The sequence below is a fragment of the Tursiops truncatus genome, chromosome X (genome assembly GCF_011762595.2).
Source record: "Tursiops truncatus isolate mTurTru1 chromosome X, mTurTru1.mat.Y, whole genome shotgun sequence".
Taxonomy (NCBI): domain Eukaryota; kingdom Metazoa; phylum Chordata; class Mammalia; order Artiodactyla; family Delphinidae; genus Tursiops; species Tursiops truncatus.
The window spans coordinates 113,471,965-113,490,104 of NC_047055.1; the positions used below are offsets into that span (position 1 = coordinate 113,471,965).

General features: G+C 40.0%; 1 protein-coding gene across 5 annotated transcripts in view; it reads right to left on the reverse strand.

The window, feature by feature from the left end:
- Window positions 1-5,207: 5,207 nt before the first annotated feature.
- PPEF1 (protein phosphatase with EF-hand domain 1) overlaps window positions 5,208-18,140 on the reverse strand; it is a 148,767-nt gene continuing 135,834 nt past the window's right edge. For all 5 annotated transcript variants that reach the window (XM_073798778.1, XM_019927731.3, XM_073798776.1 and 2 more), the window contains 4 exons: window positions 17,887-17,993; window positions 9,648-9,811; window positions 7,887-7,971; window positions 5,208-6,982 (listed from right to left, as the gene is read on the reverse strand). In XM_073798778.1, coding sequence (XP_073654879.1) covers window positions 6,774-6,982; window positions 7,887-7,971; window positions 9,648-9,811; window positions 17,887-17,993 — 565 coding nt within the window. In that variant the 3' untranslated portion in view covers window positions 5,208-6,773. The remainder of the gene's footprint in view (window positions 6,983-7,886; window positions 7,972-9,647; window positions 9,812-17,886; window positions 17,994-18,140) is intronic.

The following is an 18,140-nucleotide window of genomic DNA, read 5'->3' on the forward strand; positions in this document are numbered from 1 at the left end:
ATATATTACAATAGAATTTTTTACTCTAACAATAACTACCTAGAAATGCAAATGGGGTTAAGTTTTTCATTTATAATAGTGGCCCAAAATGATAAAATATTTAGGAAGAAATTTAATATGAGAAACATAGACCCATAAAAGGAAACTTAAAATATTCTATTAAAAGACAGAAAACAGGGACTTCCCCGATGGTCCAGTGGTTAAGACTCTGCCTTCCACTGCAGGGGGCACGGGTTCGATCCCTGGTCAGGGATGCCTCATGGTGTAGCCGGGAAAAAAAAAAAAGCAGGATGGCTGAATAAAGGGTGATCCTTCATAGCACTAAATTATAATAGCCATTAAAAAGAATTAATGGACAAAAACACTCCTGGCAGCACTGTCCATAATAACCCCAAAGCCTATCAGTAGAATGGATAAATTCTGGTATATTCACACAATAGGATATTATACAGTAACCAGAATGAACAAACTATAACTACATACATTACGAATGTCACAAATATATCATTAAAAAGGAGTATGGGGCTTCCCTGGTGGCGCAGTGGTTGAGAGTCCGCCTGCCAATGCAGGGGACACGGGTTTGTGTCCCGGTCCGGGAGGATCCCACATGCCGCGGAGCGGCTGGGCCCGTGAGCCATGGCCGCTGAGCCTGCGCGTCCGGAGCCTGTGCTCCGCAACGGGAGAGGCCACAACAGTGAGAAGCCCACGTACCGCAAAAAAAAAAAAAAAAAAAAAAAAAAAAAGGAGTAAGTACTGAATGGTTTCCATTTGTATAAAGCATAAAACAGGCTTAAAAGAAAATCTATGCTGTTACAAGTCAGGATGATGGTTACCGCCAGGTTGGGGTAGAGGGGGGTATATGGAAGGAGGCATGAGGGGGATTCTGGGACACTGGTAATGTTGTTTCTTGATCTGGGTGCTGGTTACATAGGTGTATTCATTGTGGAAATTCACCAAGCAGTACACTCATTAAAAAAAAGAAAAAGAATTACAGTTTACAGGGATCTCAACTAGGTATTGTTGGTTGAGAAAAGCAGAATGCAGAAAATTATGTATACTAAAATACCATTTTTATAGAGCATATAACAATAAACCACCTTGATTATGTAGTACTGTATATGTAAATATATGTGTATATGAGGACATATTTAGCTCTATATAGGTCTATATGGGACAGATAAAAATATGGAAGAGGCCATATAGGAAGTTAACATGACTTCCCTAGGTGAGGGCCATGCTTATGTTGGGGGAGGAAAGGTAGAAGAAAAAAAAGTGTGCCCCTGTCTTTTAAAGATTGTATAATATGGTCCCATTTATGTTAAAAGAAACAGTAAAGAAGAAAATTATTTAGAAATAAGTTCTAACAAAGTTTAAAAACTGAGACCCAGTAAATGACACATGTTGCATAATTCAAGCCCCATGTCATATTATGAACACTGTCCCGGTAAAAATACGAAGTCTCAAGATTATGAACAAATAGCAGTGGATACAAAAAGTCTATTTCTCAGCTTTTAGCAATATGGTGGACTCAGACAACCTGAACATTCTTTTACTATAATCACCTGTAAGTACTGAGTAAAATGTAACATAATTACATTTAAATGTACAGCTAAGGTCACGAAAAATAAAAGCAAATCCCCAGGTGCCAAAAACAAAGAGGGAAGTGAAAAAGCACAGGGGTAAGTGCTTGAGCTACTAGCGGGTATTTGTCTCTAGAACCTATAGGGGTTTGGTGTTAATTCCCACACAGGGGTAGCAAATGAAGCTTCGGGCTTTGGGAGGTAGGGAATTGGAACTGAGAACTTTATATAAAGCCAAGACCCTCAAAAGACTATTCTGTTTATGAAAGGATTTAAAAACAAGACAGACCACAGGACACAGGGCTTTGGGTGGGAGAAAAAAAAGAAAAGCTCTCCGAGAATTCAAAACCACAGGACCTCAATTCACATCACTTTTACTCTACCCACATAGTGCAGAAACTGCAGACGAAAAAGTAATGCAAGATTTATTCCTCAAGCAGTGATACTCCTGACACACGAAGCAGAAGCAAACAAAAAACTTCTCTGAAGAGATGCTCCCACAACCCAAATACCACGGGATTTTCACAGAAAAAAATATAAGCCCTGCTAATAATGAGTTCACAATAAAAAATGTCAAAGCCCCTGAGTGAACAGTCCAACCTGTTCAAGTCTGCACATACAAGAAACATCCATTTCTACCCCCAGGAGCTCCAAATACAGAGAGAGAAACAGAAAGAGATTATAAAAGAAATACACAGGGCTTCCTTGGTGGCGCAGTGGTTGAGAGTCCGCCTGCCGATGCAGGGGACACGGGTTCGTGCCCCGGTCCGGGAGGATCCCGCATGCTGCGGAGCGGCTGGGCCCGTGAGCCGTGGCCGCTGAGCCTGCGCGTCCGGGGCCTGTGCTCCGCAGCGGGAGAGGCCACAGCAGTGAGAGGCCCGCGTACCGCAAAAAAAAAAAAAAAAAAAAAAAAAGAAATACACATAAAATGACTGAAGACTAGAAAGGAAGCAATCAGATCTTATGAATAGAACTAAACCCTATGAAATTACGAACTTTTAGGGAATATACGGAACTTTTAGAGAATATAATTGATTCTCATTATTTGCAGTAGTATGTTCTATATAATCGCTATATAATGAATTAGTGAATACTGAAGCATCGCTCCTTTGTGAAATACAGGGTTTGGTCCTTGCGAGCCTATGGTCACAACATTTCAGTCGGCTGATCAATAACATAACCTTGTTTTATGTGTGCTTCTGTTTAAAGACAACTCATTTAATATATATTGTTGATTCATTAACACTGAACTCACAGCAGCACTGTAACTCAGGCCTGAGTGAACCTTACCTAATACACATATTTTCTTCTTAAGGCACCTCACAGCCTTCTTGCATTTAGGAACACTAGATAGTACTTCAGCACCACACATGGGGCTATTTTAGACACCGAGATCGCCAACAAAAAAGCATAAAAATGCAAAAAACAAGGCACTAAATACACCTCAAAAAGGTCACTTGTTTACAGTATGAGAGCAGACACAAGAAGGCAGAACGTCGCCTTGTCCCACCACAGCTGGGAATGTGTACAACTCAAAATAAACTCACTCCTTTGCACATGACCACCGTAAATATTCATTTTGGGTTACACATAAATTTTAGAGAGTAGGTGAATTTGCAAATACAAAATCCACAAATAAGGATCCACTGTATTTTTACGGTATTTCCAGAGTTGGAAAGGATATTTTTGTTTTTAGACAAGATGCAAAAAGCACAAATTATAAAGGAAAAGACTGATAAATTGAAATAAAATAAATTGAAATTTAAAACTTAGTTGAAAACATATGTCAGAAAGGAAGTGAAAAATCAAGTCACAGAGGGATAAGATACCTGCTTCCCGGGAGATCAGCTCGGTGCTTTGGTGCTTTGTGACCGCCTGGAGGGGTGGGATAGGGAGGGAGATGCAAGAGGGAAGAGATATGGGAACATATGTATATGTATAACTGATTCACTTTGTTATAAAGCAGAAACTAACACACCATTGTAAAGCAATTATACCCCAATAAAGATGTTTAAAAAAAAAAAGATATCTGCTTCCCAAATCAAGAACAGAGAATTTGTACCAAGAAGCGTTTTAAAGTTCCTAGACATCAGTAAGAAAAAGACAAATAGCTATTAGAAAAATGAGCAAAGGATAAGAATAAGCATTTTCTTAGAAAACAGACTGACCAACAAACTAATGAAAAGATGCTCAATCTCATTTGCAATTAAGAAATATAAATTAAAAATGATATTTCACAACTCTATACATATAAATTTTTAAAATATATACATATACGTATATACACATACTTTGTAAAACTGAAGTGTGGTTAAGTACAACTCGTGTCAGGCATAAGTTTACAACATTAAATGATAATCTTTAGTAAAATCAAAGGACATTTTTAGGTAAAATTTCCAACAAAGGCATATAATTAATTGCAGGGATTAGAAACCCAAGGGAGAAAATGAGAGTTGCAGGAGGAAGCCCGAGAATAAATAACCAAATGACATTCAGGAAGCAACAAAAAAAGACTCATCTGGTTGTGCCAGAGATTGGACGTTTCTTAAAACAACTATTCCGGGATGAGCAGTGGATTTTCACGTGAGATAACGCAGCAGAAGCTCTGCACACATCAGCTTATACACATTCAGAGCACACGTTTTTTAAGATTCTGTTTTTCCAGAACCACTCTCAGTACCAAATTCTGTATCAATCAGGGTTCAACCAGAGGCCAAGCCAGTAGGAGATATATATACGTGTGCGTGTGTGTGTGCGTGTGTGTGTATCAACAGTTGAAGTGGCTTGTGCAAATGTGGGAGCTGGCTAAGCAGGCTCCGTAAGGCTGCTGACACCATACCTGATTCCGGAGCTCGAAGTCCACAGGGCAGGCAGTCAGGGAAGATCCGGAGCAGGCTCAAACCCACAGGCACAAGCTGGCACCCCACAAGAACGGACTAAAGCCTGAGGCCTTGGCGACCTGAAAAAGCCAGGGCCCTTCATCATGGCGGTCAACACGCACACTGGACCCGAGAAAGCTCATCATGGCGCTAAACACACACACCTGGCCCGAGAATCGCATCATGGCGCTAAACACACACACCTGGCCCGGGCGGCCATCACGGAGCTAAACACACACAGTGGTCCCGGGAATCGGAGCAGCTAACAGGGGAGCCAGGGGACTGTAGAGCAATTGCAGGCCTAGCTGCTGCTTCACACCCACAAGGTGAATCGGCAGCTCAGCAAGAGCGTGTGGGAGCTACACGATGGTTGCCGCTTCTCTTTGCCTTCCAACTCTCTCAGGAATCTCCACTGTGGCCCACCTTAACCAGAAACATACAAGAAGGGGAATTCTGAGAAATGTAGTTCAGCCTAGCCAAACCGACACATTCTTTAATGGTTATGTGTCTCTTTAGCCCCTCCTATTGTTCTTGAGTTAGCATTAGTAAATTATATTTTTCCCCAGGAAAATTATGCACAATGACCAGAAAATGTAGCATCTTTGTTAACTGATTGCTTAGTATTTGAGATATGTTTTGTGGTCTAATACATGATCAGTTTTTATAAATGTTCCATAAGTGCTTGGAAATGTGTATTCTCTGAAACTGATGCAGAGTATACATATACATGCATGATCAGGTGGATTAACTGGGTTGTCCAATTTTCTATACACAAGTTTTTTATTTACGTGCTCAATTACTGACAGAGGTATATTAAAAATCTCCCTCTATCAATTTCTCCTATTAGTTATGTCAACTTTTGCACTATCAATTGTAAAGCTCTAATTTTTTAGATGCATATTAGTTTATAAACTATTACATCTTCCTGGTGAATCATTCCTTTTAGCATTCAGTAATGACCTTTTTATACCTAATGATATTATTCTTTGCCTTAAAGTCTATCCTGTCCAAAGTTAATATTGCTATGATTTTAATTAAGCTCTCTTTTTTCCTAACCTTGGGGTTTCTTTTTTAATTTTATTTATTTTTGGCTGTGTTGGGTCTTCATTGCTGCAGACAGGCTTTCTCTAGTTGTGGTGAGCAGGGGCTACTCTCTGTTGCAGTGCACGGGCTTCTCATTGTGGCGGCTTCTCTTGTGGAGCATGGGCTCTAGGCGCGCAGGCTTCAGTAGTTGCAGCACACAGGCTTCAGTAGTTGTGGCACACAGGCTCAGTAGTTGTGGCTAGCGGGCTCTAGAGCACAGGCTCAGTAGTTGTGGCACACGGGCTTATGTGCTCCGTGGCACGTGGGATCTTCTTGGACCAGGGATCGAACCTGTGTCCCCTGCACTGGCAGGCAGATTCTTATCCACTGAGCCACCAGGGAAGTCCCCCCTGCCCCTGGGGTTTCTTTTACTTACTTGCCAGCTCAGCTATGCATTTTTAAAAGATATTTGTTATATGTGATCCATTATTTCTGGTGTGTGTAGCAGGATATCTAACCTGGCATATTCATAGATCTTAAAGTTCTCAAACTTCAAGAAGAAAATGAAACATATACTCACCTTCAAACAGAAATCTCTTATTATGTTTGATAGGCCATCAGAATGGCAGAATAAATTGCACAACGTATGCATCACCAAGGCCCCATCTTACCAGTGACGGTGTCAAACCATATTAACTATAGGGCTCAGTCTGAATGTACTCACTTTCTATCTCCAACAGACAAGAAAAAAATACGCTTTTTCAAACAATACACTCCCACAGCTTCCCCCGCAGATTCTGATATGGCCCCCATCCCTGAAGGTGGTTCCCTCACAGCTGAAAATCACTGGTTTATGATATCTCCAAAGAAGATTACAGTTTAAAGATGGAAATATTTTTAATAGTTTGGTATTCCTCCTCCCATCCCTCAACCACTCACAGATGTTGAACTTTCCTCTGGTATTCTATGGGTTCTTTTCAATATGTTTACAAACTGCTCAGGTCTCCTGGTTAGGTGGCATCCAAGAGACCAACACTAGGCTCAAATCCAGTTACTACCTGGCAGTGTGTGAGTCCCGCCACTGGAGCCAAATCCTATCAGCTGACATTTAACCTAGTCTTACCAATAGCAGTTTACTAGGGACTTCCAATACCCACATTATACATCTGCTCATGGTGTGAATTGGGGTCTACTTTTCTCTACTACTCACTATGAATTTCAAGGGTCGTGGCAAAGATTGTGTCAGTGATTTGGGCCAACTGTTTACAAGGAGAGAAAGCCCTAATTCTTGTTAAGCAACCTTGGTGTCTGATTTACTCAACTTGTCAAATTTATGCACTACATAGAAAGCCTTTAAAAACTCATTAAAATCAATGCTTCCATCTTTGTTTAAGTCCATCCTTTCGGTGAGCTCATCTAACTGGGAATCATCAACACAGACACGGTAGTGACTTTTGAAAAGTTTCCATATGCTACGAAATTCTTCCATGGAGATCAGGCCTAAAAGAATATAGGAGAAGGTCATGAGTGTTCATTTTAAGACCCACCTTAGAGAGGGGTGGGGAAAGCCATACTGACTGAATAGTCCCAATTAGCAGCTCACTAACATGCCTGACCATCGAGACACTGAAGGAAATGGAAAAGTAAGATTGTAAATATAAGAAACAATATGTCACTTTCAACTACCAAGTGATCCTGAGATTATTCTTCTAAAGCTGGAATGAGTGAACAGTGAAGGAATGGGGCGGGGGAGATTGTAGATGTGGTACTATATGTAGTATAGAAATTACAAGATCTAAAACCTAAGGGAGAGGGACATGGAAGGAGGGCAGAGGAGAGCTACATCAAAGCAGAGGGAGAATTAACCCTGGGACTCAAAAAGAGGATTGCAGACAGTGGCTCTGCCATTTTCTATAGGCAGTAATTTACTTTTGTGTTTTGATTATTGGTTTTTTGGTATTCAATGGTCTCTGCAGTTGGGGATTATCTGATGATTTTTTTTTAAGTTTGAAAATAAATAACTGCACATCAAAGCTAAGCAGAAAATGAGTTCTTAGTCCCCAAAACAGAATCAGAACTCTAGGAATGATTTTTATTGCCAGGAATAAGTACAATTTTTAAATGGACAGTGAATTATCTTTTCATCTGTGCTGGTGATTTATAAAAGGAGCTATTCTTGTCTGACTAATGGATATATAAGCCTATACTATATGGACTCGAATAGAGAGTCTGTGGCCAAACTAAAAAACACAATAATATTAAACATGAGTTTGTCCCTACCCCCCACCCCTGAGTTAAATCAAGTTTGGATGAAGAATGCAATAGATGAAAACAGAATTCTGGTTTAAAAAAACAGACTAGCCTTTGCTTTCTATTGCTACTGAACCAATCAAAGTGAACCTACCTGAGTGATTAGAGTCAATGACATTAAAGATGATTTGCAGGTCAGATCGGTATCTGTACACTGTTTCAATCAGAGTAGACTGAACCTAAAATAAAGACTGTCTAAGTGTTAAGACATATAGAATTTATAACAGGTTAATTTTAGTAAAAGTAACAAACACACAACATGGTCACCAATTCGAAGTATGTGATTTAGATAGAAATTTGAGAAGGCAGGCCTTCCTTGGAGGCCCAACCCTCTTAAATCAGATAAAAGACCATGCTCTTGCGTTCTGTAGCGCCTGCAGTCTCTGTTCCTTAGGGGACGGGCCAAAGCGAATCTGTGTGCCAGGCTCTGCACTGACAGCTTCTATGGATTATTTAATTCAGTCCTCAATGTAGTGGAATAACTGAGGACATGGAAAGGAGACGTGACCCATGAGCCCCCCCCCCCCCCCCCGCCAGCAAACCGGGGGCATGCGAATAAGCCAGAACTGCAAACAGTCCTGGATGCTTTGAGCCCCCCCACCCTACCCCCCGGCAAACCGGGGGCCTGCGAAGAAGCATTGAGTGCTTTGGGCACTGATCCATGAGGTGTCCTCAGTCTAATCAGAGTGGTGGGAACACAAGGAAACGTCCTTGTGCTACTTCAGTATAATCAGAATAATGGGAACACAAGGAAATGTCCTTGTGCTGCTTTTGCGCTCAAGGCCGAAGCACGGCATGTCTTCAAGAAAGCCCATTGTTGCTTGTATAATCAATAAAAGCATATGTTTCTGCTTTGGCATTTCTGGAATGTTAAGAAAACAAGTCTTGAAATGAAAACATAGATAATGCTTAAATAAAAGCTACCACAGCAGGACAGACGGCGCTGTTTTGCCTGAGCGAGCGGCAGCCCTCTACTGCTGTGCCTCGGCACAATTCATCCCGTGTGATGAGCTTGCTTTCGGCCCTGTCATAAGAAAACTGCAACACCTCAACAATAGCCCCAAGGAACAGAACTATTATTATGCCCATTTTACAGGCTGGAAGACAGAGAGGTAAAGTAAGTTTCCCAAGGTTCACATAGCTGGTAAGTGGGATTTGAATCTTGGCCTGAAGCCAAGGCCTAGGAGCTTAGCCACCATGGTAAAATGTCTCTCAAGTGAAGCCAAAAGCCTCCTTTCTGTGGATATTTTAGTTTCCCACGTGCAGTTTTACTTCCCTTTTCCTGCTCAACTTCTCAACTCTCCTGCAAACAATCACCCCAGTTCTAGTTCCCATCAACTCACTTTCAGCCCAATATTATAACTAATTGCTGATGAGTTGTTAACTAATAAGTACTGGGGGGTCTGACAACTCTCCCTGGGGTATTCCCATTTTAATAAGAAATTCTAAATTTTAAAATTCTTTAAGGTATAAGATGTCATATCAGTAAGTCTATACTTACTGACAGTTAATAGGAGTATGTTGAGTATTTTAAAGAGTATTATATGAAAGAATAGATGTCATATATGCCCTTCGGGTGGACAGCACTTAAGAGAAGAATCACATATGTGACACAGATTTGCTTGCAGAAGCCTTTTCTTCTTTTTTCTTTTTGCCTATCCTTAGAACACACAAACTTCCTGAACAGATCACAATGTATCTGGAAGATCCCCCTTAGGTCTTTCCTAAGAGTGCCACGCCCACCCATTAGACGATTCCACTCCCAACTTTTCAAAGAACAAAGGAACTCTTAAAAGTCGTGCAAAGGCTGTTTTGACGCCAGCCAGGTTTTAGCCGGGGGCTGTGTTTCACTTACCTCTTTCACAGGTTTCTGAATGTGGATATCCTGGAAGCTGGACATGTAGTCAATATTTCCATCTTTGTCTGTGGTTACCAGATGTGAACTCAGGGATCTCCATGGCAAGTTCAGCCCCAAAATGTTCTCCATGGAAAAAGCCCACTGGCCCACAGAAAGTTTTCCTAACGACAACAGCAACAAAGCCCATATAATTGGTTGAGAATTTGATAAAAAATGCAACCTCATCAATGGAGCAAGCAGACAGCCTTGGTTTTGAGGCCTGGGTGCCTCTGCTCCCCTTTATGATCTGTCCTACCAGACCCCCCGACTCTGAGGGAAGAATAACCTTTGGGGTGCTGCAAATCTTTCCTTTACTGTTATGGGTAAGCAATCAGAATTTGGGTATACTATATTTTTTCCCTTTTTTTTTTTTTTTTTTTTTTGGGGTACGCGGGCCTCTTACTGCTGTGGCCTCTCTCGTTGCGGAGCACAGCCTCCGGACGCGTAGGCTCAGCGGCCATGGCTCATGGGCCCAGCCGCTCCGCGGCATGTGGGATCTTCCCGGACTGGGTCACGAACCTGTGTCCCCTGCATCGGCAGGCGGATCCTCAACCACTGCGCCACCAGGGAAGCCCTGCTTTTCTTATTAACAAAGTAAGGTATGTTTATAATAGAAGATTTGAAAACACAAAAGGATATAAAGGATAAAAGATTACTTTTATTTTTAACATTTGGGCATATTGTTCATGTCTCATTTTCCCAGGTAATATCCTTTCATCCCCTAAAATTATATGTAGTTTTTTGAAATATAAATACCTTTATTTTTTCTGATTATTAAAGATATGTTCTTCCATGTATATAAACATGTATATATAAATGTATATATATTTTACCTTTCTTAAAGCCAAATATACTTTATACCATGTTTTACATACGTGTATTACATATGGCAACACACACACATAACAAACATATATATTCTAGCCTGATTTTTCACTTACAATAAATCATGGACATGCATCTACGTTAATAAACATAGATCTACATCATTCTTTTAACGGCTGTGAAACTATTCCATTATTTTCTTAGGATCATTCCTAGAAGTGGAATTGCTGGATCAAAGGGTATGTACATTTTTAAGCCTTTTGATATATATCGCCAAACTGCTGTCAAGAAAGAGTAGCCAGGGGGCTTCCCTGGTGGCGCAGTGGTTAAGAATCCGCCTGCCAATGCAGGGGACACGGGTTTGAGCCCTGGTCCGGGAAGATCCCACATGCGGTGGAGCAACTAAGCCCGTGCGCCACAACTACTGAGCCTGCACTCGAGTCCGCATGCCACAACTACTGAGCCCGCGTGCCACAACTACTGAAGCCCGCACACCTAGACCCCGTGCTCCGCAACAAGAGAAGCCACCGCAGTGAGAAGCCCGTGCACCACAATGAAGAGTAGCCCCCACTTGAGGCAACTAAAGAAAGCCCACGTGCAGCAACGAAGACCTAATGCAGCCATAAATAAACAAAGAAACAAACAAATAAATAAATTTATTAAAAAGCAAAAAAGAGAAAGGAAGAGTAGCCAGGGACTTCCCTGGTGGTGCAGTGATTAAGAATCCGCCTGCCAATGCAGGGGACAGGGGTTCGAGCCCTGGTCCAGGAAGATCCCACATGCCGTGGAGCAACTAAGCACGTGTGCCACAACTACTGAGGCTGCACGCCACAACTACTGAAGCCCACGCACTTAAAACCCATGCTCCACAACTTCTGCACAGCAAAAAACCAACACCAAAATGAAAAGCCAACCTACAGAATGGGAAAAACTTTTGCAAACCATATATCTGAAGAATGGTTAGTTTTCAAAATATATAAAGAATGCCTACAACTCAATAGCAAAAAAATTTTTTTAATAAAAAATATTCAGGGACTTCCCTGGTGGCACAGTGGTTAAGAATCTGCCTGCCAATGCAGGGGACATGGGTTCGATCCCTAGTCCAGGAGGATCCCACATGCCGCGGAGCAACTAAGCCCATGCGCCACAACTACTGAGCCTGCGCTCCAAAGCCCACGAGCCACAACTACTGAAGCCCGTGCACCTAGTCCGCACGCTCCACAACAAGAGAAGCCACCACAATGGGAAGCCCACGCACTGCAAGGAAGAGTAGCCCCTGCTTGCCACAACTAGAGAAAGCCTGCATGCAGCAACGAAGACCCAACACAGCCAAAAATAAATTAATTTTTAAAAAAAAGAGTAGCCATTTTACATTCCCACCAAGACGACTCCCCAAACACTTACCTGCTAAGGACATAATTCTTTTTTTTTTAATTGAAGTTTAACGCATACAGAAAAGTTCACAAAACAAATACAGAACTCAGTGAATTATCACAAAGGAGTTTCTTATGCAACCACCACCAAGGACAAGAAATACAACATTGCCAATATCCAAAAGCCCCCTCTGTGGACCCTCATAATTACTATCACCTCCCACTTTCCCAAGGAGAGTCACTATATTGATTTCTAACACTATAATTTACTTTTTGCCTTTTTTGATCTATATATAAACAGAATCATAAAGTAAATATTTTGGGAGGAATCTTACTTCCTTTGCTCAACACTAAGTTCATGAGATTCAGCCATGTTCCATTTAGTTGTAGTGTCTTCATTTTCATTGATGTATAGTATTCCACATATTCAAAATTTATATACCCATTCTATTGTTGGTGGACACTGGATTATCTACAGTTTGGTGCTATTACAAACAGTGCTGCTAAGAACATTCTGTACATGTCCCTTTGGTGCATTAAACCTATAGCTCAATTTGGGGAGAATTTATATCTTGACAACTTTGGCCCTTGAACACAGTAATACCCACCCATGTATTTCAGTTCTTTTTTATTTCTTTTAATAATATTTTAGAAATCTCACACATCAATCATTTGGTTTCCTTCTCGGTACTTGATTATCTATTGTGAATGGTATCTTTTAAGATTTTCATTATCTAAAAGTTAATGGCTGCCTATACCAGTTATCAATTTACTTCCACCCACTTAAAAATCTACCTTTCTTTGCCGTGTTTTGTGATATTGGAGCTGAACCCTGTAAATATTTCTCCTTTGGCACCTGGCATAATGCTAGGCTTTGTCAGCAGAGGGTGCAGGAAGACTGCTCTAAGACATAGCAGAAGAAACGGCTCTGGTGTACTTTGCTTCTTGCTTCTACAGCATAGCATGGCTGCTAGGTGTGTGGGAAATGCAGTGGCACCCACTCTCTAGTGAACTTCATGGACACCGCAGTGGGTGGTTCCCTTGCCAGCAGTGTGTGGGAGACACAGTGGTGCATAGCCCAAAGAGAGTTTTGATGGCACCACAGTGGGTGGCTCCATTCTCTTCCTAGCCCACTAGCTACAGGCCAACTCTGACCTGAGACACCTCAGTGAACTTTCACCCCATCCAGCAGGCCAGAGTGACACCCTCTCCAATGAGGTCTGAATCTTAGCCTTGGTTGGAAGTAGGGGACTCTTCCAAGTTTGTTCCTTCCTTGGATACTCTCAGCCTTAGAGACAGTAGTTGTTCCCTACACTTTCTGTTCTTGTATTCTTTCGAGTTCTCTTTTATTCCTACTAGTAATTAATCACCTTTTACTAGGTTATAATTCTTTATATTTTTTCCTTGTTCAAATTACTGATGTGGTTTCTTTCTCCTGAATAGACTCTGACTGATACACTAGTATATGGAAGTGCAATCAATTTCTGTTTATTGACCTTGAGGTTCTACAACTTGCTAAATTCACTTATTAATTCTAACAGTTTTTCTGTGGATTTATTTGGCATGTTGTCTATGCACAGTGACATTTTATTTCTTCTTTCTAAGCCTTATCATTTTATTTAACTTGCCTTATTGTACTGGCTAGCATCCCTAGTACAAAGTTGAACAGAGTCTTGAGAGGGGGCCTCTTATTAGTTTCCTACTGCTGCTCTAACAAATTACCATAGAGTTAGTGGCTTAAAATAACACATATTTATTCTCTTACAGTTCTGGAGGTTAGAAGTACAAAATCAGTTTCACTGGGCCAAAGTCAAGTGTCAGCAGGGCTGGTTCCTTCTGGAGGCTCTGAAGGGAGAATCTCTTTCCTTGCCTTTTTCAGCTTCTAATGGCTGCCTATATTCCTTGGCTTGGGGCACCTTCCTCCATTTTCAAAAGGCATTATTTCAATGTCTGCTTCCATCATCACATCACATTCTCCTCTGATTCTGACTCTTCCTATGTCCCTCTTATAAAGACCATTGTGATTACACCAGACCCACCTAGATAATGCAGGATAATCTCCTCAGGTCAAGATCTTTAACTTAATCACATCTGCAAAGTCCCTTTTGCCAAATAAGGTAACAGTCACAGATTCTGGGGATTAGAATGTGGATATATTATGGGAAGGGACATTATTCAGCCTGCTACAGCATCCTTCCCTCATTCCCAAACTTTGAAGGAAAGGTTTCAATATGTCTCCATTAAGTATGGTATTTTCTATAGGCTTTGGTAGATATCCTTGATGAGATTAAGGAAGTTTACTTCCATTTTTAGTTTTCTAAATGTTTTTTAAACCCATGAAACCAGGGCGAAATACATGAAACAATTTTTTTCTTGAGAGAATTATATTACCTCTCTAAGTTTTGTTAAGTGGTGAATTACACTGATTGATTTTCAAATGCTAAAACAACCTAGAATTCCTAGTGTTCCTAGAATAAACTAAACTCTGTTCTGATACACTAACCTTTTGCTATTATTTCATTATTTCTTCCAGGATTTTTTTCATCTAAATGTATGAGTGATATTAGCTTTTAATTTTCCTTTTCCATAATGTTCTTGTTAGGTTTTGGTATCAAGGTTATGCTGACCTCCTAAAATCATCTTGAAAGTGTTCCCTTGAGAATTCCCTGGTGGTCCAGTGGTCAGGACTCCGTGCTTTCACTGCCAAGGGCACGGGTTTGATCCCTGGTCTGGGAACCCTCAAACCATGTGGCACAGCCAAAAAAAAAAGAAAGTGTTCCCTCTATTTCTATTCTCTGGAAGAGTTTCTGTAACACTGGTTTCATTTCTTTCTTAAAATATTAAATATGCATACTGTAATGGCTAATGAAGCTATATGAGCTCAGAGCTTTCTATGTGGAAAGTTTCAAAATTTCAGATCCAATTTCTTTGATAGTTATAGGATTGTTCAGATTTTCTATTTCTTTTTGTGTCAGTTTTTATAAGTGTATGCGTACATATATATTTTAAGAATGTGTCCATTTAATCTAAAGTTTCCATTTATTAGCATAAGAATTTCCATAATATATCTTATGATCTTTTTAATATCTGTAAAGTCTGTAGTAATGTCCCCCCTTTCAATTCTGGCATCAGTCATTTGGTCTCTCTTTCTTTCTCTCCTTATGAGGGTTATATCAACATTTTCTTCAAAGAACCACTTTTTGTTACTTTGTTGATCACAGTTTCATCTTTTAAAATATATACATTGAAGGATATCAATGCCTCTCTAATTTGCATCCCATAAGTTCTGATATGTTGTATTTTCATTACTCAATTTCAGCATTCTAACTTCCACTGTGATTTCTTCTTTGATCCAAGGGTTATTTAGAAGTGTATTTCTCATTTCCAAGCCCAAGGGGATTTTCTAGCTACCTTATGTAATTGAGTTGTAGCTCAATTCACTATGTCAGAGAATTTATTCTATATGTTTCCAATACAAAATTTGTTGAGATTTACTTTATGTTCCATTTAATGGTCAATTTTTGTAAATGTTCCATTTGTGCTTGACAGCAATGTATATTCTGCAATGTTGGATGCAGAGTTCTATATATTAAATATGTCTTTTAGGGAACGTTAGCTAATCTTTTTGTCTGTTTATACTTTCGGTTCCTGTGAGAGAGGAGTGTTAAAATCTCTCACTATGATGGTAGGTTTTTCTACTTCTACTTGTTCGGTGCATTTTTGTTTTACATATATTTGAAGGAGGCTATATTAATAGGTGCATACACATTTAGAATGGATTTAGTTGGAAAACTGAATATTTTATCATAAAGTGTCCCTTTATTTTTCTAGTAATGTATATCTCCTTGAAGTCTACTTTGTCTGATATTAATACAGCTGTTCCCACTTTGTTTTTGTTAGTGTTTTCATGTTGTATCTTTTCGTAAATTTTATTTTCAATGTTTTGTACAGATTTTCCCTGACGTAAAATGCAGTTACATCCCAATAAACCTATCATAAGTTTAAGATATTGTGAGTAAAAAATGCATTTAATATTTACATCTAACCTACTGAACAGCATAGCTTAGCCTAGCCTACCTTAAATGTGCTCAGAACACTTACATTAGCCTATAGTTGGGCAAAATCATCTAACACAAAACCTATTTTATAGTAAAGTGTCGAATATCTCATGTAATTTATTGAATACTGTACTGAAAGTGAAAAACAGAATGGCTGTATGGGTATGGAATGGTTCTAAGTGTATTGGTTGTTTACCCTTGTGATCTTGTGGCTGACTGGGAGCTGTGGCTCAATGCTACTACCCAGCATCATGAGAGAGCATTGTACCACATATTGCTAGCCTGGGAAAAGATCAAAATTCGAAGATGGTTTCTACTCAATGCATATGGCTTTCACACCATTTTAAAGTTGAAAAATTGTAAGTTGGACCACCATAAATTGGGGACCACCTATATATATGACTCTACTGTCTACTGGCTTCTGTTGCAACTGTTGAGAAGTCTGATGTCACTCTAATTGTTGTCTCTGTAGCACCGTGTGTTTCCTCTGCTTGCTTTTAAGATTTTCTCTTCACTGTTGGTGCTGTGCAGTTTCACCACAAGTGTGTGTAGGCGTGAATTTAATTTTATTTACCCTATTTGAGAATCACTGTTCCTCTTTATCTGTGAATTTGAGTCTTTCAACAGTATTGGAAAAGACTCAGCCATCATCATGTCAAATATATTCTCTCTTACATTCTCTCCTCCTGGGACCCTGATTAGATGTATGTTACACATTTGATTCTTAATCTTTCTAATTCTTTTTTTTTTTTTTTTTTTTTTTTTTTGCGGTACACGGCCTCTCACTGCTGTGGCCCCTCCCGCTGCGGAGCACAGGCTCCGGACGCGCAGGCCCAGTGGCCATGGCCCACAGGCCCAGCCGCTCCGCGGCACGTGGGATCCTCACGGACCGGGGCACAAACCCGTGTCCCCTGCATCGGCAGGCGGACTCTCAACCACTGCGCCACCAGGGAAGCCCTCTAATTCTTTTTTAAGCAATGTCTAATCTTCTGTTAAACCCACTTACTATGTTTTCTTAATGAGTTTTTATATCTATATAAAATAAAAATGGTTCTTCTTTAAATCATTTTCAAATGCGTATTTGTGATTCCATCTTTCATTTCTTTAAACATTTTCTTTGTCAGTAATTTTTTATTTTGTATTTGATAATTCCAATATATGATGTCCTTGGGAAACTAATCTGTTGCTTATTGTTTCTGCTGACTCTCCCTCGTGGTAGCTTGTCCCCTTGTTTGTTTGGTGATCTTCGGTTGTGACCTCACATTAGTTGATCTTAATCTCTGGATATACTAGTGGCCCACATTAGGGACACTTCCCATGAAGATGGATTTGCATTTGCTTGCCGGGAGTTGGGGGCACTACAGACCTAGGACTACTTTAGTCACTTTGAGGATCTAGGCTTAATGTTGTCAGTCTCAAATTCAGCTTATCCATCTTTCTACTATCCTATGGTTTAGTCTCAGGATTGACTGCTACACCAATATTAGTATTTGCCCCCAGGACAATCTAGCCTTTTGTGCTTGCTTGCTGCTCCATGTTCCAACATGTGGTTTTAAAAATCCTTTAATGGGGAGAGGAAATGCAGCCTAGAGATTTATCTTAATTACTGTGAGGCTGGTAAATGCATTAAACTAATGTATCCTCTAGAATCTAGCTGTTTCTAAACAGGAGGACCTTCCAGAGTGTCTAGTCAAACATACTACCAGAAGAGGAGTCTAATTCTGGGTTGTTGTTGTTTTTTTTAAGTTGAAAGAAGCTTACTGAAAAGGAGGAATATGCTTTTGTCCAAGCATATAATGGATTATATTTCATTTTTATCTCTATCATTCCTTGCTGGTAAAAGTAGAAAACTGAAATCTTAAGGAAACAATGAAAATGAAAACTAATTTGTATGTAACCTGGTATGTTAAGAAATGGTAAGCATTACGTAATTTCTTTTACCTGATTTACTGCTGTCTTGAAGTTGGAAAACACGAATGAGGTCAGTTTTTTGTGAAATCATTCTCTCTTTTAACATCCTGATGGCTCTACTTTCAACAGCATTCATCCTATGTTAAGAAAATAATTATTAGGTGAAAGTTACATAAGTCATCCTGTTCTGTTTCATTTTAATATGATTTGTTGCCACTCATCAGTTTCTACATTAAATGAACTGTCTAACTTAACAAATAGCATATTACTAGGTGGTGAATGTG